The sequence below is a fragment of the Melanostigma gelatinosum genome (genome assembly GCF_949748355.1).
Source record: "Melanostigma gelatinosum genome assembly, chromosome: 14".
In the NCBI taxonomy this organism is placed as follows: domain Eukaryota; kingdom Metazoa; phylum Chordata; class Actinopteri; order Perciformes; family Zoarcidae; genus Melanostigma; species Melanostigma gelatinosum.
This window is the reverse complement of record NC_136647.1, coordinates 24,331,436-24,357,043: the sequence shown is the minus strand read 5'-3', so window position 1 is coordinate 24,357,043 and position 25,608 is coordinate 24,331,436. Positions and strand designations below refer to the sequence as shown.

At 39.2% G+C, this 25,608-nt stretch overlaps 1 protein-coding gene across 3 annotated transcripts in view; it reads right to left on the bottom strand.

Annotated features, from left to right (window-relative positions):
* amot (angiomotin) overlaps positions 1–20,655 on the bottom strand; it is a 74,009-nt gene extending 53,354 nt beyond the window's left edge. For 2 of the 3 annotated variants that reach the window (XM_079282989.1, XM_079282990.1), the window contains exons 1-5: positions 20,420–20,655; positions 9,449–9,506; positions 7,670–8,681; positions 4,952–5,495; positions 4,243–4,387 (exon numbers count right to left, since the gene is read on the bottom strand). In XM_079282989.1, coding sequence (XP_079139115.1) covers positions 4,243–4,387; positions 4,952–5,495; positions 7,670–8,681; positions 9,449–9,506 — 1,759 coding nt within the window. In that variant the 5' untranslated portion in view covers positions 20,420–20,655. The remainder of the gene's footprint in view (positions 1–4,242; positions 4,388–4,951; positions 5,496–7,669; positions 8,682–9,448; positions 9,507–20,419) is intronic. The other variant, XM_079282991.1, reaches the window with a different exon arrangement.
* Between the last annotated feature and the right edge of the window lie 4,953 nt (positions 20,656–25,608).

Here is a 25,608-nt window from a genome sequence, read left to right as displayed (position 1 = left end):
CTCAAGCAGGATTTGTCGCAAGTCAGCCAACGTGGTTGTGTTGGTCACTCTGGCACGAACAGCTGGTCCCACAAGTGTTCACTTGGTTGAGGTCAGGACTGCTGGCAGGCCATTCCATCCTCTCTACTCCCAAATTCTGGAGGTAGTCTCTGATAAACCGCTCTGTGGGGGCGAGCGTTGTCATCTTTGAGACTTGGAGTTCAGTCCCAGACTGTGGAGAAATGGGATTGCCACTGGTTGCAGAATCTCATCTCGATATCTCTCTGCATTGAGATTGCCTCCAATGAAGACAAGCCTCGTTTTTCCAGTGATGGAGATGGCGCCCCACACCATCACTCTGCCTCCACCAGAAGGTGTTCCTCTATCGGTGCAGCAATCAGCATAGCGTTCTCCCAGTCTTCTCCACGCTTTGACCCTACGATCAAACTTCCTTAAGCAGAATCTGGACTCATCGCTGAACATAACGTTCCTCCACATGTTCAGGTTCCAGTGCAGGTGTTGCCGACACCGGCAGAGAAGATTTGGCAAATTTTTTCATGGCCGCAACTCAGCTGTGCTGCTCATCCCAGAAATGCATGTTCCTTACAAATGGGGCACCGTTTGAAGCAGGCTTTCCAACTGTATAAAATTCATTGCCAAGAAGCATTGTTACAACAGAGAAATAATCGACCAAACACAAATTTCCGAACTTTTTGTTCGATGTTCATGTGTATAGTTCTTTACTAGTCTTCCGAACACTAAAAGCACTTTGACACTACATGTCATCATTCACCCCCATTCATACACTGATGGCAAGACTGAGATCAATCACACTCTTGTTTCATCGTGACAATGTATGCAGCCTGTCAGTAATTGCACACTCAAAGTCCCGCTGGTCATATGTCTTGGCTTTTCTGTTGTTTTAACAGCTAATTCAAAATAACTAGCAACAAGTTCCATTTTATGGATTTGTAGGGCCCCATTATGGTTGATTATAATACAACTTTCAGAGTATGCTTCAGTCCCTCTTGTGGACATATTCTACATGTTTTGCGGTGATTGGCCCGAGGGTTTCTGACTTTGGTCAACTTTTGTAATGAGCCACGACCTTTTTATGTTCATTGGTCAATATCTGGAAGACTGCATAAGATATCAAAAAGCATTTGATAACCTGACACAATGCTATTCAAACAATCATCTTCAGAAAATTTGGTCGCAAATGGTGGAAAATCTAGTGGGCGGACCGATGAATTCAGAGTTGCAATTTTGTAGAACACATTCAGCTGGACATTTGTGTTCATTTCAACTCAATTAGACTTATCACGCGAGGGTGGCAAGTGCCTTTCGGTTTTGCGGCACCTAGTGGTTAATGTTTCTTGACACTTTCAGGGTATGTTTCATGTACTACTCTTATTGATATATATATATATATATTGAAACATTTGTGATGATTAGCCCAAGGGTTGTTGACTTTTGTCTGGTTTTGTGCTGAGCCACACAGTTTATGCTCTTTTGAAGTTCATTGGTGAATATCCTAAAAACTACATCAGATATCAACAATCTTTTGATTAGTTAGTTTAAAAAAAACTTCAATATGGCAGAAAATTCAATTCGAGTTATATGGTCAAAATGGTGTTTTTGTAGAGCAGACTGAGCTGGACATGGGTGTACAATTTCAAGTCAAGCAGACGAGGTGAGAGGCGTGGCCTTTCAAAAATCCAATTTTCAATCATTAAAAGAATAGGTCCTCTGCTCTGACATAGTTGGTGCTGAGTTCCGAATCATTCCTCCAGTTTCACTAGGTCCCCGCCGACCATGGTCGGTGCTCGGGCCAAAATAATTTAACTATTTCAATAGGGCCTTCACCAACCTTGTCAACCCTTCTAATTTTAGCGATTTCAATAGGGCCTTCGCAGAAGAAGAGCAGTAGGTCTTCCGCTCAAACTACATCGGTGCTCGAGTCCTAATAATAATAATAATAATAATAATAATCATTACAAGAATAGGTCCTCTGCTCGGCCCAAAATAATAATTTCTGCAATAACAAAGAATCAGCACCTGCAGTCGGCCTTACCTCTTCATACCCTCTTTCCCAGTTAATTCGGAATACAACCAGGGAAGAATGAATATTGGATTAAATATCTGACCGTGCCATAATTCTGTGTATTAATTAGCCATGTGCTTATGTTTGTCTGAGAAACGACAGAATACTCTGTACACAAGTGAGTGTGAACAATGAACAGATAAAGGAAGATACATTTACCGATTACTATTACCAATTATAGAAACGTTAGTACCAGTATAGTTAACATTAGTAAAGTTTATCACCAAGTGTGAAGATGTTTTTATTTCTGTTATTATAGAGCTGATTGTAGAACTGCAAACCAGAAGGAACGAGACGATTTTGAAAAGGGAGTGGAAACCTGGAGTTGCCAAAGTGTGTCTCTAAGAAGATGAAGAAGTGAGGCATTCAAATCCTCTCTCACTCTTTGATCTCTCCTTAACACTGTCATGTAGTTCATGCAGTTCACATTTACATGTGTAAAATGTGTGTGTAATTATTTATTTTTCTTCTAAACGTGCAGTACCTCTTCAGTTTTGGAATACAAATGTTCCTAATATTATCTGTTTTACAAAGTCAGCTGTATGAATGATTGAGGACATGTAATAATCTACAGCAATATTGTATTGTACATGAATTATTATGTTTCCTACTGTTTTTGTTGTGGGGAATTAAATGCAATAGTAGCAGATGTTATTACCCTTTGTAAACATGGGGTAACATGCTAGTATATACTTTAAAATTACCCTAAATACTTTTATTATTATTATTATACTATCACATACTGTAATCCAATATATCATAAGACACAGTTAACATAAATTACAGTAGCTGCACCGTAAAATAACAGGGTCAGTGCTGTTTGGCCTACGCCTACTAGCCGAAAGTTGGTTCAGCGGTTCCTAGGCGTTCGTTAACTTTTGTAGACGGTTCATAAACAACTTTAGTGCTAGCCTCTCCCGTGCATGCTTTCAAATCTCCCAATGTTAGGTTCCAGTGGACTCCCCAAACTGATCAGGCTTTTCGCAGACTGAGGGAGAGTTGCACCTCTCATTCTCGCTATCCTAAACCCCCACCAGCAATTCATCAGGGAGGTGGACGCTTCGGAGTGAAGCCAAGTCCCCACGGATTGAGCTACTGCTGCCCCTTATCGGTTTACGTGTGTGTGTGTGTGTGTGTGTGTGGGGACAGCTCCTTCAGTAATCAATATACCATTACTGTGATTACTTTTGTACTATTATCAGTGTATTTCACCAGAAATAATTACCTTACTACTGTTTTACATCTTCTATCTTCCAGCGCCACACTGAAAGTAACTCGTTTTACACTGAAAAATGTCCAATGTAGTGGAATAGAATAATGAGAGATTTACCTCACATGTTCACAGTGAATCTTCCATCACTTCTCAGACAAACTGATGGCTAATTATTAAAAATAGAAAGCTGTCGGACCTAATCTACCAAGCATTGTTCTCTGGTTATAATAGGAAGAAGAGGGTGTGAAACTCATCACCTGAGTGCAGGCGATTAATCGAATTGCAGGGAGTGTGTGTTTTATCAGAGCAAATTTGCTTTTTGACAAATAAAGTCATGACCTTCATTAATTTACTTCAGGCTTAAAAAAAAGTTGATCTCGTCCATACATAGGAGATAATCTTGTACGTATGACATAACTTCGTATGAGACAATATCTCATACATAGGCGATAAACGAGTAAAAAAAAAAAAAAGTACCTTGCCTCTTTTAATTGTTGTGAATGTTCATGATAGGATGTTTATGATATGATGTTTGTGATATGATAAAGAATTAAAACTCAGTTTCTAAAAAATAGCCTGAATAAACCTAAATAATTCTTCAACTTAATAAATGGTATCTTTTTTTTCCAATAAAATCAAAACATCACTTGTGCATGTACACAAAGAACAATGGTATTTTTAAATCCCTACTTCATTACAATTGGCCAACAAACCTTTCAATAAGCTTCTCAGAGGTGACTACAGTAGAAATGTTTTTCATGTATGGGGACATTTAACCTGTCAACCCTTTTCACCAATACATCTTGTTTTTTATTTTGTTTTTCAATTCCTGCTTAAAACAAAGCATAATGTATGCCTGTTCCACCTGTGTAGTAACATGTTGAATTTGCATAAAGACAGATTTCGACAGTTATTGCATGGTTATTGTACTGCCTTGCTCTCTCACCTCTGAGGTCTCTGTTGAAGTCGTGCAGCCGGCGCACCTCCAGCTCCAGTTTATTCCTCATGGTTTTCTCCAGGGCCTCCCTCTTGGAGGAAGACTTGGCAAGGTTTTCATATGCCTCTGACACCAGCTGGATCTCTGTCTCCAACTGCCCACAGACACAGGAGAAATGAAAGAAAAAGAGTGGAGACAGGGAGATGTATAAAATTGTTATCCAAATGTTGCATCCTTTATTTTTACACTGCATATCCATATTCACATCCAACTAATGACATGGGTCAAATCTGGCCTCACCTAAACACCGTTTACAGCCTGATCTTCACCAATAGTGAGGTCTTCACTATTCACCCTGCCATGTCTGGGTGTTTTGGTCTTAACAATCTAAGAATCTAAAGTCAAACAGAATTCTGTGTTTGTCCAAAAAAAAGGGTTGAGTGAATTATTTTAAATGAGTTAACTCAGGTCAACTGAACTTCAACTGTTAGACCAGCTTTGCACTGAAAATGATATCATCAAATTTGGATGATGAACAGCACTCCAAACACGATAACAAGTGAATTTGCATGAGAGTTTTATTGCTCAAATATGTGATCTTTGAAGGACACAGCTCCAATGTCTCGTATGCATTTCCACTCTACTTCGCAAGATCAAAAATGTGTCCAGTATCACTTTTAAATTAGGGAGAATGTGTCTATGATCATTTAAAGCTTACCTTGTGCAACTTGTTGACTTTCTCGCGGCAGGCCTCCATCTCCTGCCTGAGCATCCTGTTCTCCTCCTTAAGCATATCTGCCATCTGGTGGGCGCGCACCATCATGCTGAAAGGCTCCCCTTGCAGGTGGTAGTAGGAGTACGGGTGAGGGAAATGTCCGGCCTGGACTGGTGTCTGGGGCTGGGGAGGTGAAGGTCCTTGGAACTGCTGCTGCTGATGTTGTTGATACTGATGGTGCACCCTCGGGGTGGAGTCGTAGGGGTCATGAGGTAAACCGAGCTGTGTCGGGTGAATGGGCCCCAGGCTGAAGAGCTCGCCTGCTTGGTGGGAGCTGGGAATCTGCAGACTATGGAGTCCCATACCAGGGAAGGGCTCTCCCTGGCTCTGGGGGTGCTGGTGAGGGAAGGAGAAATGGGAGGAGTGGGTGGCACTGAGCATGCTGCTTAGGGTGGAGGACTGGGTGCGGGACAAGGAGCCCACAGAGGAGGTGGGACTGTGTTGATGAAGGGGCCTCTGGATGTAAGCCGAACTCTCCTTACTGGACCTGAGGAGAGATCAGCTGTGTGTTTACACCGTTTTCAACCTTAGCTGGTGTCTTGTGTTGATGTAAGTGTTATAGGTTGACGATAGCTGTTTTGGCTAATTTCAATCAAATTTGACTCAAAGAGAAAACCGCTTGCAAAAGTGGACTGTGGGTGCTTTTTCTTTGTTCACTGATAGAAACAATAAGAGTTTGGTGCGTCATTGGCCATAAGTTAAGCATATGTTGCACCCTTAAAATGAACCGTCCAACAACACGTCCGTCTTCGTTTTGCAACTTTTATTTACAAACCCCACGGTTAAGCACAAGCACATTTTGCCTTCAGCCTGCATACATCACGTTCTCTCTTAAAGCGAAAGCGCTTTCTTCGAAAGGGTCAGTACACAAACTTTCTTCCCTTTACAGTTAGCAAGCATATAGTTCAGTAGTTAATAACATTACCTACTGAAGTAATACAAATATGAATGAACTTAAACACATATTTAAACCAAATGATTTTACATAGACACACTGATAGTAAATTAGCAAGAAATATGAAATGACATATTTCAGTGCGCTACACATAATAATAACCATGATCTATACAGCATCTTTCACAAAAGAGAAGATAGTAGAAAGTAGTGCTGGGCAAGTTAACTCGTTATTATCGCGTTAACTCATTAATTAACGCCGACAATTATTTTATCGCGCGTTAATGCAGTTTTTTATTTATTTATTATTAAGCGGACATTTTTAACAAGAACCGGCTGGCAGCGAGCGGTGAACAGCTGTTTGTGTGGCGTCTCTTCCTGTTTCCTTCACCTACATTCCCCTGGGTCCTAAGTCCCTCCATGTACAGCTTCTTATCACCCTCTATGTACCAACGTACATTTATAACAAATACCACACATATTACGGTAATCAGCGTTGCACATGTGTCTGACCAAAATACCAACAAAAGCAAAAAAGCAATGATTCATTTAAATTCTTTTTTTAAAGTTATTTTGTTTGGAATTTGTAGAATAAGCATCATTTAGTTATCACTACTGAGAATTGAACAAAAAAAACGTGACGTAGATAGCTTTGCAGTTTTCAAGGTGTATATTTCAAATTGCATCTCTTACACACATGAAGATAAAGTTTTGAACACCGGCTGAATATCTATTATCAGAATCATTATAACTTTATTTTAACTGCTACTGTGTAAAGGGAATACTGCTGTTAAAAAGCACCTTATTTGTTTAAAGTGTTTGCAAACCAAATGTTATTGCACTTTTGTTCATATAGCAGTACTTTTTAAATAAAAGTGCGCAATACACTACCTTTGAATTCATTATTGAGTTTTGCGCATAACAATGCGATTAATCGCAAAACAATCATGCGATTAATCGCGATAAAAAAAAAAGAAATTGTTGCCCAGCACTAGTAGAAAGCTAGAATTCCAAAATCAAATTATGATGGAAAGGAGTCTGTGTGTATGTACTGCATGTTGTTTTTTTCTTGAATAGTTATCAAACCGTGTCAGTGGGCATTAGTATAAATGATCTGACAGCATTGCGAGATGTGAATCAGTTTAAATGTTGCAATATATGATCCACACTACAATTTGAAAATTTAGAAAAGGCTAAAATGATCCCAAAACAGCTGATAATGAATCCTGAAAGTGTTTAATTAAAGTGTAAAACATATTCATGCAACTGTTCTCTCTCACCCACTGTATTCACTGCCTGTCCCATTTTCTGTAACTTCAAATGTGTTTTCAATCATTTATGTATACAAACATGTTATTACATTATTACTATCCTAGGTAGGGTTGGGTATCGTTTGGGTTTTTTCCGATACCGGTGCTAAAACGATACTTTTAAAACGATACCGGTGCCTAAACGGTGCCTGAACCGATACTTCTTTCTTCAAATTGAACAATATATTAACTGTTTAAAGTATACTATAAATATAAATAAATACAAAACACTTTGCTTCAAACTACAGCTTCAAACGTTTTAACTATGAACAATATATTAACTGTGCCATTGTTCTCTGGGTTTAAAACTTTATGAGACACCTTTCACATTACATGCAGATATTTGATTTACTGTGAAAGTATTATTTAGTATAGTACAAATATTTATTCTCAAGCATCTTTAAGTGCATATATTTGTGTGTAGGTGAAGGGCTGGGTGTCTGTATATAATCCTTACCTAAACGAGCCATACTCAGGCGGGGGCTGGTATCTGACGTGGGGCACCTCCCTCGAATGTTCCCTCCCTCTCTGCTCCTGGTAAAAATGGCCTCCAGGCTCCTGCTGCATGGTAGGAGAGCCTATTTCTTTGATGGGGTAGTCTGGAGGCGGACCCCAGTGCTGCGGCTTGTAGTAGTCGCCTGGCGGCCCTGGCCGGGGCAGCTGGGGGCAGAGCAGGGCGCTGGTGACAGGGGCATGGGCCTTTACGCCGCTGGTGGCCAGGGAGAGCTGCATAAGTCTTTCGCTGAGAGACCGAACATGTCCTTGCTTCAGATCCTTCAGCCCATCATCCTGGTGCACCCTCCCTGTTCCACTCACTCGCTGCACCATGGGGCGACCCTCAGTGCGCACCTTGGCACTGGTCAGCCCGGTGACGTAGAAGGCGGTGCCCACTGAAGCGGGGAGAGAAGGCTGCTGGGGCTGATTGTTCTGCTGCTGAGGCTGAGGAGGAGGACCATGCCCACGGAAATATTGTGACTGCACTTTGGCCTCTTCGTACGTAGGGAGGTCCTCGAGGTTTGGGCACTGCCCTTGGACGCTCCCACCCCCTCCACTGCTGCCACCTACTGCTCCTCCACTTCCAGTCACTAAACCTCCTCCCCCTCCACTGCTCCCACCCTCTCCTACTTGGGTTGAGCCCAGTTTCTCTAAGCAGTTGTCTGTCTGCAGCTCCTGTCCCTGGGGCTCCTGACGTGCAATGTGCGGGGTCATGGAGTGATCATCAGAGGGGCCTATCTGTCCCTGCCCTGAGTAACCTCCTCCGATCCCAGACCCTGCTCCTCCTTGTTGTTGTTTCTGCTGTTGCAGCACGTAATTCCGGTTCATCTGCTCCTGCAGGAGGCGCTGCAGGACTGTGCTGCCACAACCTCCAACACTGTTGTTGGACGACTCCTCGGCTGCGGCCCTCATCTCTGCCTGACGCTGTCCACGCACCTCATGGAAGGACAAGCTCCGCCCACGGTCAACACTCCCTGAGAAGAGGAGAAAGTGGAAAGACAGAGAAAAAGGAAAGGGAAGCAGTGTGACAAAGGGATGAGAATTAGAGTTTTACAAGGGTGAAGAATGTGAAGGAATGGAAAGATAAATTATCCAAGAGAGGGACAGGAAAGACAGAGTGAATTTATTGCAAAAAATACCAGGGAAAAAGATGCATGTGAACCAAACCGAAACAAAACCCAACAGCTCTGACCCATACCACAAAAAATCAATCAATAAGCACAAGGTAAAATCAAATGTAATATTGTTTTTGTTTTGTCTAATCATGAGTCCAAAACCAAAAGTTTACAATTTGGCCAATATAAAACGGAAAAAAGTAGCAAACCCTGTCATTGGAGAAGCTGGGACCAAAGAACAATTTGCAATTTGGCTTAAATTAAATGAAACACCACATCGGCCACAAAACAAGCAATGTGTTCTCAGTTGCATATGTTGTCAAAGCTGAAACCACCTGGGATTTATTTGCTGTGACGGTACAAATCAAAGAGGATAATTTACTCCTTTAAAAAGGGGCCTGTTATAACATCTTCTTTCCAATCTTGAGAAGCAAGTGAAAAAAGTGATGTTGCCTATTAACATACATTTAAATTCTTCTTACATTTTTCTTCATATGCCTTCTTTATTTTTATGTTTAATTTTAGTTTTAAAGTTGATTCATGTGGTTTCTTCTGACAACACTGAATGTTAACTACACAATTTTACATCTTTTTCTACAGATTAAAGAAATTATTACATCTAGCACCTTTCTCATTTAGCATTCTTCTCATTCTCAAGGAGGAAGATGCTTTTTTCCGAAACATCTGTAAAAAAGAAAAAGTGAGACAAAAGGAAACATGTTAGCTACTGGTCAATTATCTTCAAGCTGAAGAGACAAAAGACAAAAATTTTATTTACACAGTAAAATGGGACGGGTAGAGGAAGTTCAGATTCCCAAAAAAGGGACTATCACAAAATTAAACATTAGAAAACAAGGAAACTTCCAAGGTTACAAACCTTTCCATTACAGATACACTTTGGCGTTCTTAAAGACACAATAAGAAACTTTCATTTTGAGATTTTTACAAGCTTTCATCTACGCCGCCGCATCCGTTCATTCGGCCGGACTATTGTGATGTTTTGCTTAGCTGCTCGAATATTGGGATAGTTCTCCAACTTTTAGGCTTGCAAACTGTCAGTGACCAAGTAGTGAGGCAACAATGAAACAGGAGTTGTTGAAAGAAACTGTTATTTACCCAAGAAATACAAAAACAACATAGTGGTCAACATAACTATACTTAATATCACAGCAACTTGTCAAGGCATTAACTGCACAAAATGACTTACCACAATCACATATGAGAGAAAAAATATATACGTTAGGGGTGTAACGGTACGCGTATTCGTATTGACCGTTCGGTACGAGGCTCACGGTTCGGTACGCATGACGAACCGAATACGTTTGAAAAATAAAAAATATAGATATTAGTGATGTCACGGATCACGGATCGATCCGTGATCCGTTCGGATCAGCCCTCACGGTTCAGATCACTCGTGAACCGCGGATCAAAAGAGTTTTTTTTAATTTTATTTTTACAGTGTAATCATCATAGTGTGTAAAGCTCTACTGCTGCTGTTCAAGTAACAAGTCCCCGAATATCAATGCAGAGTGTCAGTGAACAGATATAAAGCAGTAGTGTGTTCACGTGAACGGAGCAGGTTAGAAGCATTCAACGGTGAAGTCATGGCGAGCGGAGGAACGTCAGAAGCCGCAAGTCGCAAGTTTGGGAGCATTTTGTCTTCCCTGTAACGTATAATGACGGATGAGGGTGGTGGACAAAACAGTTACGGTATGTCGGCGTTATTTAAAGAGAAAGACACAGGACAACGGCAAAACATCGGCATGTCCACACATATGAAGAGCCACCATCCCGTCTGTCAGCGACGGGGACACTCCGGTGTAGAAAACAAAGGATTTCTAAATCTGGTTAAAATGCTTGAGCCACGCTACGAAATCCACTCACACCCACTCAGTGTGAAGCTGTTCCAGACCTCTATGAGAAGGAAAAGACTGTAGAGACTGCTTTCACCACGGCGGAGTGATTCTTAGTCCGGCGCTGTAGACACGCCCCCTCTGTGAGAGTCACGCACACACCTGGGGCAGGTGCTGTAGACACGCCCCCTCTGTGAGAGTCACACAGACACACACCTGGTTCAGGTGCTGACAGAAGTATCAGAGTGAAGCTAGACAGGCCCAATAATATTCCAGTCACCACAGAAAGGTCGACCTTCTCCCCAGACAATGGAGATATTCTCATCTTTTTGAAAATAATGTCACAGTAATGGTAAACATTATTGTGTATTTGAATGGCATAACCTGACAGGAAGTAAACATATACCCAAGTTGTTGCTGAGCAGTTCAGTTCAGTGTAAACAGTGGAAGCTAGCCCACTGGCTGTTTCTTTCTTTCAATATTGATCAAAGGACGAGGATATCAACAGACCTCATGTTGCACTTAAACTTAACAGAATTCTTGAATGTATTATTTTTATTGATTTTATTTTGTTTCAAATTGGACATCTTCAATATTTTTGTTTTCATGTAAGACTATAGCCCAAAGTTCTTTGCTTTAAGTGTTCTTAAAGCACCGAAAACGGAGGAGTTTGAAAACACTCCCGAGGACGGATAAGTTTGAAAACTCCGGGGCTGCAAAAATGGATACGTTTAGAAACGATGACGCCCACACCTGCGTTCGCTACTTGATTGGTTCTTAGCAGTCATGATGTGTCCTTCCCTGATTAGTCACTCCCCTATCATGTGACCCTTTACCGGACGATCACAAACAACAACATTGATTACCGATCGACTACCAGGTTAATTCAACATGGACAACTGATTACAGGCGTTGCTGACCTTGTTGTCTTTACTAGCAGCTGTTGTGCTGTTAAAGTCTGCATTATTACGGAGGAAGCAGCTGTTATTGGAGCGGTCAGTGAGCGGCGTGTCCTGCGGTTATCAGACCTACGGAGCGGCTTTAGGGAGGACGATGGACACAAAACGGGGGACTTTCCTGTCTTTATTAATGCTTATTTTGTTCTGCACACCTATTGTGAAGTCCACACACAGAAACTATAAAGGAACAAAACATTGATTACTCGCACCATTCACGTCAATCGTGGCGCGATAGTGAATTTGCATCACTCCAGTATCATCGCGTCTGTGCATATACTTTGTATGTTATCAACGTACGCGAATAAATTCGCGCCACATTTGGTGTGAACACGGCATAAGGCCTGTGCTGTTATGAAGCATGTCATATTTGGGTCAGATTAAAGGTAGTAGAGTTACAACAACTTGTTGTTTAATCGTGAATCCTGAAACAGAACAGGAAAGCAGAAAAAAAAAAAGTCAGTGGTGCCAAGCTGCCCTCCATTCATGACTACATGTTCAGAGTCAGGCAATAGCAGAAAAATCTAGTCCATACCCTTAATAAAGTACATATCTATCTAACACCCTTAACACAACATGTTTCAACTTCTCCCCTCTAATATGCGCAAAAGAGCACTGAACTAGACACAAGAACAATTTCTACCTGCAGGTCATCACTATACTCAATCATAAAGTGTCAGAAACAATCTACGCACGATAACCCTAAGACTTAAACATCGAATTACTAACACTATGGATTATATTTTTACAGTTGAAATGAGAGTGCTTTTAACATGGACATATCATTGTGAGTATCAATCCTACATGCTGTATATATCCATCCATTCAATAAGTCAATCCACAAGTTTAGAAAAACACTGTAACCTGCATGCAACTTATTCCGAATCGAAAATGTAAAACCAAAATCAGGTGTCTTGTTAGTCTTAAATTGCAAGTATGCACATGATTTTCCACACGACTGCATTCTTTGGCCATCACTCATTTAATCTTAGGCTTACTGTTTGGTTGTTATTGTTTCTCTTCAAAACTTTTCAGATGTTTCTTTTAGTATTTTAGACACTCTTGCTGAGAACATATTGTTGACTGCTCTGGAAAAAAAATTAAATTTAAAAATAATTAAATACAGAAAGTGGGAATGTAAGAATAAATACTTCAATGACAACAGATAAAACAAGATACATGAGATAATGTAAACATACTGATATTGTCCTGTTTGTGCTGGAAATGAAAATGTTTCCAAGAAACATGGAAGTTCATCTTACATTTGCATGTTTTTGATGAAAGCTTAAGTTGAAATACATTTAGTGTTTCAATCTTCTAGTCACACCATAACAAGTTAATTGATGGCTTTTTCATTTTCTTTGACTTAGTTTGAACACCTTACAGCCCAAACTAAACCTCCTACACTGTTTTCACTTCCACAGCATACATTTGTATTCATCCTGATGCTATTTCTTTTAGAATCACTGGCGAAAACGGGCTCAAAAGTTAAAAGAAGTGTCTTACCTTTGTGTCTTCCTCAAGTATGTATATTCTGTATATTCTCCTAAAATCAACCGTAGAGAAAAATAAGGTGGTAATCCAGAGTTTATCTGCTTCACCAAGTGTCTTTCATTAACATCTACCTTGTGCAGGTTTGAGGCAGCACACCTATCTTTCCATTTCCAACCCCCCTCTTTACCTCATTCCAACAGGTGGGGCTGGGAGGTAGAGACAGGTGGATCTGGCAACCATTCAGCACTGAGCCACTCCTTCATACCTGTGCACCAGTGTAACTGCTTTACTGGCGTTTACTCTGCCAACCGTCAATGACATATATACTTTAGACTGAAACTTCCCCTTTTCACTGCTTGTGACCTAAACAACAACCACATGGACTACTTGGTAATTTTTCCTTCTTATTCTCTGGGATTAAAAAATAAATATGTCTAAGGCAGAGATTGACGTTCCCCTTAGCTGTTGTACTACGCATACTCTTTTGTTTATTTTCATTTCAGAAGGAAGACAGTCCAGTTCAAGACTGTTTCAATCTGATGCAGCAAACAGTGTCTAGACATGTGCTTGAAACAGTCATCAAATCTTAACATGATGACATAGACAGCTGATTCAGACAGAAAAACATGGGATATACAGTCACATGACCTACAGCTCCTGTATACAAATCCTGTCATTTGGACACAGAGTAGTCAAAGCTGCAGAGGATGCACTATGGTCTTAAGGTATATGGATTTCTCAAATTATTTGTTTAATAATTATTGTGGAGCAGAAAATTACTGATAATAACCCTAAAAACTGAGTTGAGTGGATTTAAATCTTTATTATGTCTTTTGGCCTGAGGGCAGACACACCATCATGACCGTCTTGTCTTGTTCATATAATTGGCACAGTTCCTCTCTGTATGTCTGTAGGACCGTAAAAAAAGAAGGCCGTACACCTGGCTCAGCGTCAATACATGTTGACAGTTTGCCCAAATTGTAAAAGGCTTCTGCAGCTCTTTGTTGAAACACTCCACCTCTGCACCTTTTCTTCTTTATGTTCACAAACCAAATTCAAACTGCTGACCTCGGCATGGTGCCCCAGTGTATTTTGACAGTTTGTTGTATTGTACCGGCTGTCAAAATCTATTTATGAAGTAAACTTTTGAGAGATTTAGCTCATATCACTGGTATTGTAAATATTGTCATTTACAGCCAGTGATAAGTTTGTATCAGTAAAATGCTTGGTTAGATACAATAACAAACAGACCAGATGGAGTGACATAACAATGTGAGCCCGTCAGTGGCCAAAACACTTTTAGTAGATGTGCATTGACGTTGCAACCTGTTTTGAGCCGGCTGCAGCGCTCTTGCTCAACACTGGACCAATTTCAAAGATTGTTGTTCCCACTCCGAAATTAGCCTTTAAGTAGGAAAGTTTTCAGGATGTAGGATGAAACTTGACACCAAGATGAGTGCAGAGCCTGCGTTATTGACATCTAAAGTGACAGAAGCCAGTAGAAACAAAGACATGAGTCAAGCTGGGTGGTGTAATTACAAAATTACATAGATGGGAACCCAACCTCAGGTATTTGAACTGACAGGTAGATGATACAGGTTCAACAAGAAAGCTCCCAAAATTTCACACAATGGGTAGGATGACGATCTCGTCTTTACATATTCAATTAATGATGCTGCTCGGACAATAAAAACATCTTTATCTGGGAAAAGTTCAATTACTTTCTGCTTTCACTTTCAGGAAACTCCCTGCATCATATTCAGTCTCGGGGTGCTGTCCATTACTTACCACAATTTCTACTTCACGGAACAGTTTCGGCGTAGCTGCTGAAAGGCCACACTGGTCACTGCTAAGGCAATTCAAACCAAAGCAACCTTTCTGTCAACCTACTTAATTTTGCCTCACCTGCAAGCTATCTCTGGCCTTATTCCCGGTTTTCAATGTGCAAAATTGAATAATCTGTCTTTCCGGGATCTTGCTAGGGATGCATAGATCCAGCATTTTTCGTTTCACATACAGTCACACACTGAGCACAGATAGTGAAGAGATAGAACTGCTGCTGTGTAAAAGGAATACTACTGTTAAAAAGCAGCTGATGTGTTTAAAGTGTTTACAAACCAAATGTCATTGCCCTTTTGTTCATACAGCAGTACTTTTAAAATAAAAGTGCACAATACACTACTCTTTAATTCATTATTGATCTTTGCCATAACAATGAGATTAATCACAAAAAAACCATGCGATTAATCGCGATAAACAATTGTAATGGTTGCCCAGCACTAATATTATTATATTATACTGAATTCCCTGTGAGGGTGACAAAAATAAGATGTCCTGATGTGTTTATCAAAGTATTATTTACTGCTTTTTTCATGTTGGAATAAAGGTTAAATATTTAACTGCAAAGCAGTAATGCGTGTTTGATACCTACATTTTTTTTGCATTAAATCATACTGGGATGTTTGCTGAAATTGATTGGATGTGTAAATTTATAAAATGTCCCCGCCGAACTGCATGCTGGGTACAGCAAGCTAACAACAGTCAGCTGGGAGAGGCTCTGTCGCTCCAGTAACATTACATTAAAGAACAGAAAAGAGCGATGCAGGATGAACAAAGACTGAACAACAAAAGGTATTTTGGTCAGACCGTGTAATATGTGTGGTATTTGTTATAAATGCACGTTGTTACATAGAGGGTGATAAGAAGCTGTACTGGGGTCACTGAAGTGGCGGAACGGAAGACACGCCACACAAACAGCTGTTCACCGCTCGCTGGCCGGTTCTTTTCGGCGTTAGTTAATTAATGCTTTAATGCGGAAAAGAAATACCGTGATATACCATGAAACCGCCAGAATCTTACAAATACCGTGATATGCCTTTTTGGTCATACCGCCCAGCACTAGTTTGCACCTTGTAACTTGTTGTAAACCCTCTGTATTTAGATTCATGCGTCTCTTGATTGTAGACTTTAACAATGGCACGCGTACCTCCTCCAGAGTTTTTTTGACTTCGGTAGATGTTATGAAGGGGTTTTTCTTCAAGACAAATTGTACCAATTTCTTTAGCCTAATAATGGCCTCCTTCACTTGCATTGACACCTTTTTGGTCCGCATGCTGAGAGTTCCAAGGACCAACTACGAACTGCAAATATAACATTTTGAATCCTGTTGTCGGCATCATTTGTCATGAAATAGTGACAGAATAGGCCACATCTGGCCATGAAACTGTTTGTCAGACAATTGTCCCAATTACTTTTGAGCCTCTGAAAATATGGATGGCTGTGTAAAAGTGGCTGTAATTCCTAAACGGTTATTGTGATTTTTTTTGTTTTAGACATTGAATTAAAGCTGAAAGTATACACTTCAACCACATATTGACTGATTAGTTTAAAATCCATTGGAGTTGTGTAAATACGTAAAATTAGACAAATTGTGTCATAGTCCAAATACTTATGACCCTGACTGTACATCTGATTCATTGTCTGGAATTATTTAGAAAATACTGTTGTTTTTATATATACATGTATATATACATATACATGTATATATACATGTATATATACATATACATGTATATATACATGTATATATACATGTATATATACATATACATATACATATACATGTATATATACATATACATATACATGTACATATACATGTATATATACATATACATATACATGTATATATACATGTATATATACATATACATATACATATACATGTATATATACATGTATATATACATGTATATATACATATACATATACATGTATATATACATGTATATATACATATACATATACATGTATATATACACATGTATATATACATATACATATACATGTATATATACATGTATATATACATATACATATATATATACATATACATATACATATACATGTATATATACATGTATATATACATGTATATATACATATATATATACATATATATATATGTATATATACATGTATATATACATATATATATACATATACATATATATATACATATATATATACATGTATATATACATGTATATATACATATACATGTATATATACATATACATGTATATATACATATACATGTATATATACATATACATGTATATATACATGTATATATACATATACATGTATATATACATATACATGTATATATACATATACATGTATATATACATATACATGTATATATACATATACATGTATATATACATATACATGTATATATACATATACATGTATATATACATATACATGTATATATACATATACATGTATATATACATGTATATGTACATCTAAAAAGCATATACTCAGAAATCAATAGTTAAAGTGTAATCGAAAGATAAAGTGTATGATCGTTACATAACAAATGTTTAATACATAGAGTGATTTAACAAATGTAAACCTGATAATAATAATAAGTGTATCTGAGTATAGTGCAGTCTGAGTGTAGAAAGTACGGAGAAAGAGGAAGTAAGCAGGGTGTTTGCTTCAAGGGATGGGGAAATAATGATGGTTGAGAAGAAAAGACACAAAGCACAATAATGATGAAGGATGAGATCAATAATCTTTTGATAAGCAAATGTGTACTAAGTAGAGTGATTTAACAATTGTAATAAGTGTTTAACAAATGTCCTGTGTAACCGGAGCTGCGATAAAAGTGTTTTGTCAGGATGACTTTGCAGAAAATAGGAAAAGACTGTCGCAAGAGATGAGTCATAGAGGCATGATACAGGATGAAGCCTGGACATGTCCGGACATGTTCGAACCCAACACCCTTTCCAGAGGGTGGGGGGATGAGATCATGTATTGAACAGGAGGGGGCTGACAGCCCAAATGATGGATAAAAGAAGTGACTTGCAAACAGCAAACTGGGATTTCAACACGGGTGCTGTCCAAATGCACCGATGAGAAGATACGGACGATTGCAACTGATGTATTGAGGACTTTGTCTCTGTTCACGGAAAGAAGACCGCTGTTCGTGGACAATAAGATTTAAAGACGAAGGTTTCCTCTCCCCACTGCTCTACTCTTAACAACTGGACAACGGAGAAGACGCAGCCGCCCTAGAAAGACTTTGTACTGAGTTTTGAGGACTGTTGAACGGACTTTGCTGCGAGAGCAGGAGGACTGAGGGTCCGGCCGGACCTTCGCTCCTAACAACTCCAAAAGAACCTTTTCATCGCACCATTGAACATCCAGCTCCAACCGAGCCGTCTCGGCAACTAAAACTAATGAGTATAACCTGAGAAGAAAATTAACGTAACGAATCAAGTGTAGTGACATTATATGTGAGCTGTAGCGTAACCCTTGCAAACTAACTAAAATATAACCTGCAATAAATATCTAATCTGCATTTAAAGTAAATTTCTCAAGTGCATTCATTTGCTCAAGTAGTAAAAAGTTCCTCGTGGCAGTAAAAAGTTAAAGCCATTGTATGTCTAACAACTGAGTTCTGAAAGGTTATCCTAGAGACCGAATCCACTTAACAACCCCTTACGGTTTTAGAAAGAAGTAATCCTAGCCGTTAAAACCTAACCTGGCATTTACCAAGAGCACGGATCCATAAGAGGGAAGCTGCCATAACCGACGCGACTGGTGGGAGCGCCCGGGGCCAGGACTGGTCTCTCGGCCGAGTGCGCTCTGACCGGAGGAAGCAGGGTAGACGTCGGGAGTAACGGCAGTTAGCGGAGCCAAGCGAGTTCCCTCGCAAGAACACCAGCTCGACAATCTTTTAATAGAGAGCTGAGTCAGTAAGTAGCCCCGTATCGGGCCAGAAGTACCCCAGGATCTAACAATGTATATACATGTATACGTATATACACGTATATACACGTATATACACGTATATACACGTATATACGTATATACACGTATATACGTATATACGTATATACGTATATACACGTATATACACGTATATACACGTATATACGTATATACATATATATATATACATGTATATACATGTATATACATGTATATACGTATATACACATATATACATATATATACATATATATATACATGTATATACGTATATACACATATATACATATATATACACGTATATACACATATATACATATATATACATATATATATACATGTATATACACGTATATACGTATATACACATATATACATATATATATATATATATACATATATATACATATATACATGTATATACATGTATATACGTATATACATATATATACATAAATACATATATATACATATACACATATATACACGTATATACACATATATACACGTATATACACGTATATACACGTATATACACGTATATACACGTATATACACGTATATACACGTATATACACGTATATACACATATATACATGTATATACACGTATATACATGTATATACGTGTATATATGTATATATGTATATATGTAAAATAAGATATCAAGAATAATAATAATAATAATAATATATATACACACATATGCTTTCTTGATATCTTAATTTGAAAACCGGAAGTTGTCTCACGTCGATCCCTCAGCTAACTTCTTAACGTCCCTTGCTCGCTCCCGACCTGGGCCGTTTGAAAGAGTTTACCATGAATGTTAGTATATAACGTTAGGTGCACTAAAATGCCAGTGTCGGCTGATTTGACCACAGAGATTAGAGTATCTGCTGACTTTACAGCAGCTAGGAGGAGGAGAGGAGAACAACATAAAGCCATGAAGGGGGTATTAGTAACCAGTAAGAACTTCAATCTACTTACACCCCTGAACTACATCTGTCTACTGTAGTTACTGATAACTCTCCAGTTGAGCATGTGAAGGTTCACAGGGACACCTTGTAATACCAGTGGCAACTAAAACAACTTGAATGTTTTTCTTTCTCCCTGACAAACCCCTGGAACCACTTCACTAATGTGGCACTCACACTGACGCAAAATAAACAGCTAACAGAAGGCAACAAAGGCAAGGATGCAGTGATGGATACACCCACCTACACTTATACTCCTAGCTTCAGTATTTTCAAAAAATACTCAAGTTATTTCGTAGCACCCATCACAGGATGAAGTATGAACCATGTGTGACTGACATGAAGATTAGATAGGCCTATCGATAAAACTCAAGCATTTTCTGAAACAGCGTGTTCGTCCTGGTAGTCTTGCTGATACCAAAGAAAAATTGCTATCACAATATTGCTACTGGAACATAAGATACGTGAAACCTGATTTCCGCGTGGGGGAAAACTTTTTTAACTTCCAAACAATATGCCAGTAACCGCATTACCTTTCAGTGGAGTTCTTCCGTTTACTTTCGCGGTCCTTCATCTCAGCGAAACATCACTCCGGTCATTTTCTCCTTTCCTGAGGACTGAAGCAACTCCTCCGACTGCAGATAATCTCCCTCTACAACAAGAAAACTCGCTGCCGCCGGTCAATGGAGGGTGTCGCCGCGAGTTATAATCTTTGCTACGGGAAAAGGAGCGTGTTCGCTGCCACAAAGTGTTCGTCTTTCCATGTAAAGCTCATGTTTTAGCGTAACAGAGAGAACAGGAAGCGCCCCCACCCACTGCCTGCCTGGTCTGCAGTATGAGAAGAATGTCCAGTCCCGCCTCTTCGTCGCAGCTAATGAAATCTGGAGGAAAAGTTTTTTGGAGTACGGAAATCCCTCCTCCTCCCATCTTCTCGAGTGTGTTTTTTTCATCAAATACATGTAATTATTATAAAACAGATGTTTATCAGACCCGGTTTATTGAAGTAACAGATAGCCTACAAGACTAAACTATAGGTTGAGTTCAAGCACTAAGTGGGTTTAGCCAAAAAATGTGCCTAAATATAAAATCAAATCAAATGTGTTCTATGGTCAAATTTCAGTAAACTCTCAACACTAAAAGGCTCACTTAGGATGCTAACTTGTTTTACGTGATCTTTTAAAGAATAAAGACATCTGAGAAATATAAAGTGAGTCCGTTAATATAGTTAATCTAGTTAATCTAGCTATTATGTCGGTTTTGAGGCTCATCTTGAACTAGAAAAAAATGAATATATATAAAGGAGGAAAAAGGAAAAATTACTAAGGGGCTTTTGTGAGTTTGAGCCCAGAGGATTTCAGTCTGAATGAAAATTGCCCAGATTGCACTGATAGACTCTCATGTTAAGTCAATTCATTTTTTTGAACTGCAATGCTAGCTCTCATGTCATACGTATTATTCACATGCTTCTTGGATGGTCCCATCTCTGGAGTTGGAAAGTCATTCTTCCAATTTCGGTGTGTTCATTAGCTTTTAAGTTGTAATGTTGAAACAACATGGACACTACCAAGACTAGTGACGGCCCCATGGCGCCATATGTGGAAATCAGTTGCAATGGTTTATCTATTCATTGGGTGGTGCAGTAATTATGGTGATTATTATACTAGCCTACTTTTAATGATAAAATATTATGCTGAAGCTTTTTGTAAAACACAGACACAGACTGTTGAATTAGCAGGTGATTCTTCATCATTTTAGCCTCTTCTACATATAAAATTTCATAGAGCTAGGTGAATCTCAGCGTAGGAGTTACGCAAAAAGGGGCGCTATCAAGTCATTTTGTCAAACCTGAGCTCAATACCCATATCAAACGACTGTTTTGCCAAAACTGACTTGTGCACCAAATTTGCAACCAAAGTTTTCCAGTAGCCCAAGCACCTTGCTTTTGTGTTCAAAGACATAAAAGAACACCAGTAATAATCCTTAGAAGAAGAATAGGTCTTCTTTGTCAGAGCTAAGGCCCTAATAATAATCTTTACAGTTTCAATAAGGTCTTCGCAGCCAGACCGTTTTTCACTGCTCGGGTCCTAATAATAATCCTAGCGATTTCAGGGCCTTTGCCGACTCCTGGCCGGTGCTTGGGCCCTTATACTAATCTAAGCATTTTCAATAGGGCCTTTGCCAACTGGTCGGTCATCGGGCCCTAATAATTAAAGCCCTTGCACTATCATCGCTACTTGCAGAAATTTGTGTGTGAGGCTGGAAATTATGTATTGCAATATCCCACCACTATGTTGCTCCATAACAAGCGCTAAACATGCATTATGTTGCTCGATATCAAGTGCAGTCCACATAATATAAATGTATTGTAAATTGTCTGCTGTTTGTCACATGACGCTGACTTCCTGTTGCCAGTAGATGGCGCTATGTCTATGAGTACTAATTTGCCTGCTGATATCCTCAGGCCACAAATTGCAAACTGTACTATTTTTTGGTGTTGTATCGTACACCTTTAAATAAAAATGACAAATTTATGTTACAGTAAATGACAAATTTAGGTTACAGTAAATCTTCCATAAATCTTGCACAAATTTAGGTTACAGTAAATCTTGCATATTTTGAAGCTGGGCTCAGACTACAGGGGTTTAAAATCCTAACAGATTTAGGCACATGAGGAGAAACTTCAAAGTTGTGCTTCTCTGCAATCTAAAACAAACCCACTCGACATGATGTAAAAATAATGGCGCATCACAGTGTATGGGAGTAACAACTTCCAGAGTTAAGTAGTAAAATAAATGTAATTGTAATCACTGAGACAGAATGTTAGCCTATATTAGCTTAGCTTAATAAAAACGAGGCTCCATACTATTACAATTCTGCATTTATTTACTAAACCAATTACAACTACCAACAGTCATACCTTCAAGGACCTTAATGTATTGTCACATATTGTCAAATAATGACAAATAAAGGCTAAACTGCTGCGGCACCTCTCCCAAACAGCAGCAGCTGCCACAAACAGTGGAAACTGCCGAGAGAAGTTGTGGCAGCAGCTGCCACAACTTCGCGGCAACTGAGCTTGCAACAGGAAGTGCCTCTACTAGCTGCCGCTGCCATGATTTGAGCTTGCCCTTTCTCTGGAAAGAGGCAGTAATGATTCAGATTGTAGATATAGGTAGGTCTCTCTTTGCTGATGATGGGGCCTTGTGGAAAAAAGGAAGGAACATGGAACATGCAGTCAGAAAATTACAAGAAGCAATTGATGAGGTGGTGGAGTGCGGGTATGATTGGGGTTTTAGGTTCTCGTTGAAAAAACGCAAATGGTCTTTTTCACCGGGAAAATAATCAAGAATGAGATGAAGCTAAGGATGTATAGGAGATACTTAGAAAGGGTTGGAACATGTGATGAGATGTGTGACTGGTAGGGTCGGGAATGGGGAGCCAGTTGTTCATCATTATTATGGATTACGGCAGCATTGTACCGTGTTGCACGAGTGATCCGTCCTATCGCACATACCCCCAAAGCTTCCTGTGCTGATGACGACATGTGTCTTCCCCCATTAAAATGTGTCTGATTAATGCACACTCTGTAGCAAAGTCTGTGTTCACAAGTCATAATTTGGCTTTTTTATTTCTGACTAAACCTGGCAACGGACCATCCATTTAAATTAACTATGCCCTCTGGATTGTTCTTACATTGGTACTCCGTGTTTGACAGACCGCGGTCGAGATCTCGCTGTGGTCTGGAAGAATCAGTTTTCCTGCCAATTGGGGAGCATACTACTTGCGAACTACAGCTGACTAAAGTGGGTCGGCTAAAGCCGTTTTACTGTGTTTTAATTTACATGGACATACTTTTCAGAAGGCCAACATTTCTGGATTAAAAATCCTTTTTTGTAATTGGTCTTATGTAATATTCAAATTTTCTGAGATACTGAATTTGGGGTTTTCATTAGCTGTAAGCCATAATCATCAAAATTAAAAGAAATAAACACTTGAAATATATCACCCTGCGTGTAATGAATCTATATGATATATGAGTTTCACTTTTTTAATTGAATTACTGAAATAAATTAACTTTTCGATGATATTCTAATTCATTGAGATGCACCTGTATGGTTAGAAATCTAGATTCTTGTATTAATACAATCTTGCCAAGCATAGAGTAAATACCAGAGTAATCTTTGAAATATATGTACTCTTTCAGCAAGGTTTGTCGGCTCTACAGTCTTTCGAGGTAGAGTCGCATCCCCAAGCAATAATGATTATAGTAAATTAACATAAATGAGTTAAAGGTGATTAACAAGTTTGCGTGTGTCTTATGTATGTGTGTGTCAGTATCACGTGTACCTAGCATGATATAAGAGCTGTACACGCGAGCGTATGTCATACAGAGGCCCTGGTGTTCGATGCAGGTGCCAAGGAGAAAAACATGTCATGAAGTTGAATATCAGACAACTACTCATGGCGCCAGCTAGATGGACCCAATTAATCACTCCGTCCCCGATCCACACCTGCAGCCTGCCCTCCATGACCTGTTTCTGTGCAGCGTCCTGTCCTGGTCTGTGTGTATATTGACCTGCACTTAAGAAATAATACCATCGGCTTATTAAGAGCCACAGAGAGCCATGTAACCTGTATATTTAATTCGTTTTGGTCTTTTTGTTCATTGTTTTTTATATGGTGCATCTAACACCTAATTGTATGACCAGGGCATTACATTCAATGAATTTCATAGAAGTCGATCCTCAGGTCAAACTACTATCTCCTTTAATCTTCTTCACTCCTATAGGAGTGAAGAAGATTATGACAGGTAATGACAGCCTATAGGCTGTCATTACTGTCTACACAGTAAAATGGCTCGTCCTAATATAAACAATCATCTTCATTATCTGTACTAAATTGCTCCTCGTCCCACAACGCATTCAAAAATCAGCTCAAGACACACCTGTTTAGACTGTTTTTTGTGTAACAACTCATGTCCTAAGCCTGCTTTTAAACCATGTTTTACATTTCTACTTTCTGTTTTTGTGCATTTTAATGTAAATCATTGGCCCACATTGTGCTTTTGTGTTTGTAATTCTGCTCCTGTTCAGCAAATTGTGACTACTAATTTGACTTACTTACTTACATATGGATCAGCAGCCAAATATTTTTATTGGTAATGTTATTGGTAAGGTTATGCAATGAAAGAGTACAGTGATTATACACAGATTTGCATGGATGGTGCTAAGAAATCGGAGACAGAAGTGACAGGATATGGGGTGGCAATACCAGCTAAAGGAATAGGAATCAACAGAAGAACATCCGATAATCTCGGGGTTTACACAGTGGAGATGCTGGCAGTGCTGGTTGCTCCACGATGGGTGGAAACAAATAGGAAAAGGTGTTGATATGCTCATCTTCTCAACTACTCATCTTCAGCCCTAGCAAGTTTAAGGTATTTTCATTTGAACAGCTGTCAAGACAAACTGTATGAAGTCCTTCAGTCAGGCACAAGAATGTCTAATTAGGGAGGTCAGGTTAAATTCCTAAATTGCCATAGTGCGCTAAACAAAACACTGAAATGATAGAAAACACTAGACATTTTTATTTGTTTAATTATTATTATTTAGTTCGTTTTGTTTGGGGGAAATATTGTAAGTCTATTGGCTGATCCACACTCCGGAGCAGAAGGTGGCGGTAATGCACCAATGAGATGGATGCCAACCGCCGGAGAACCAGA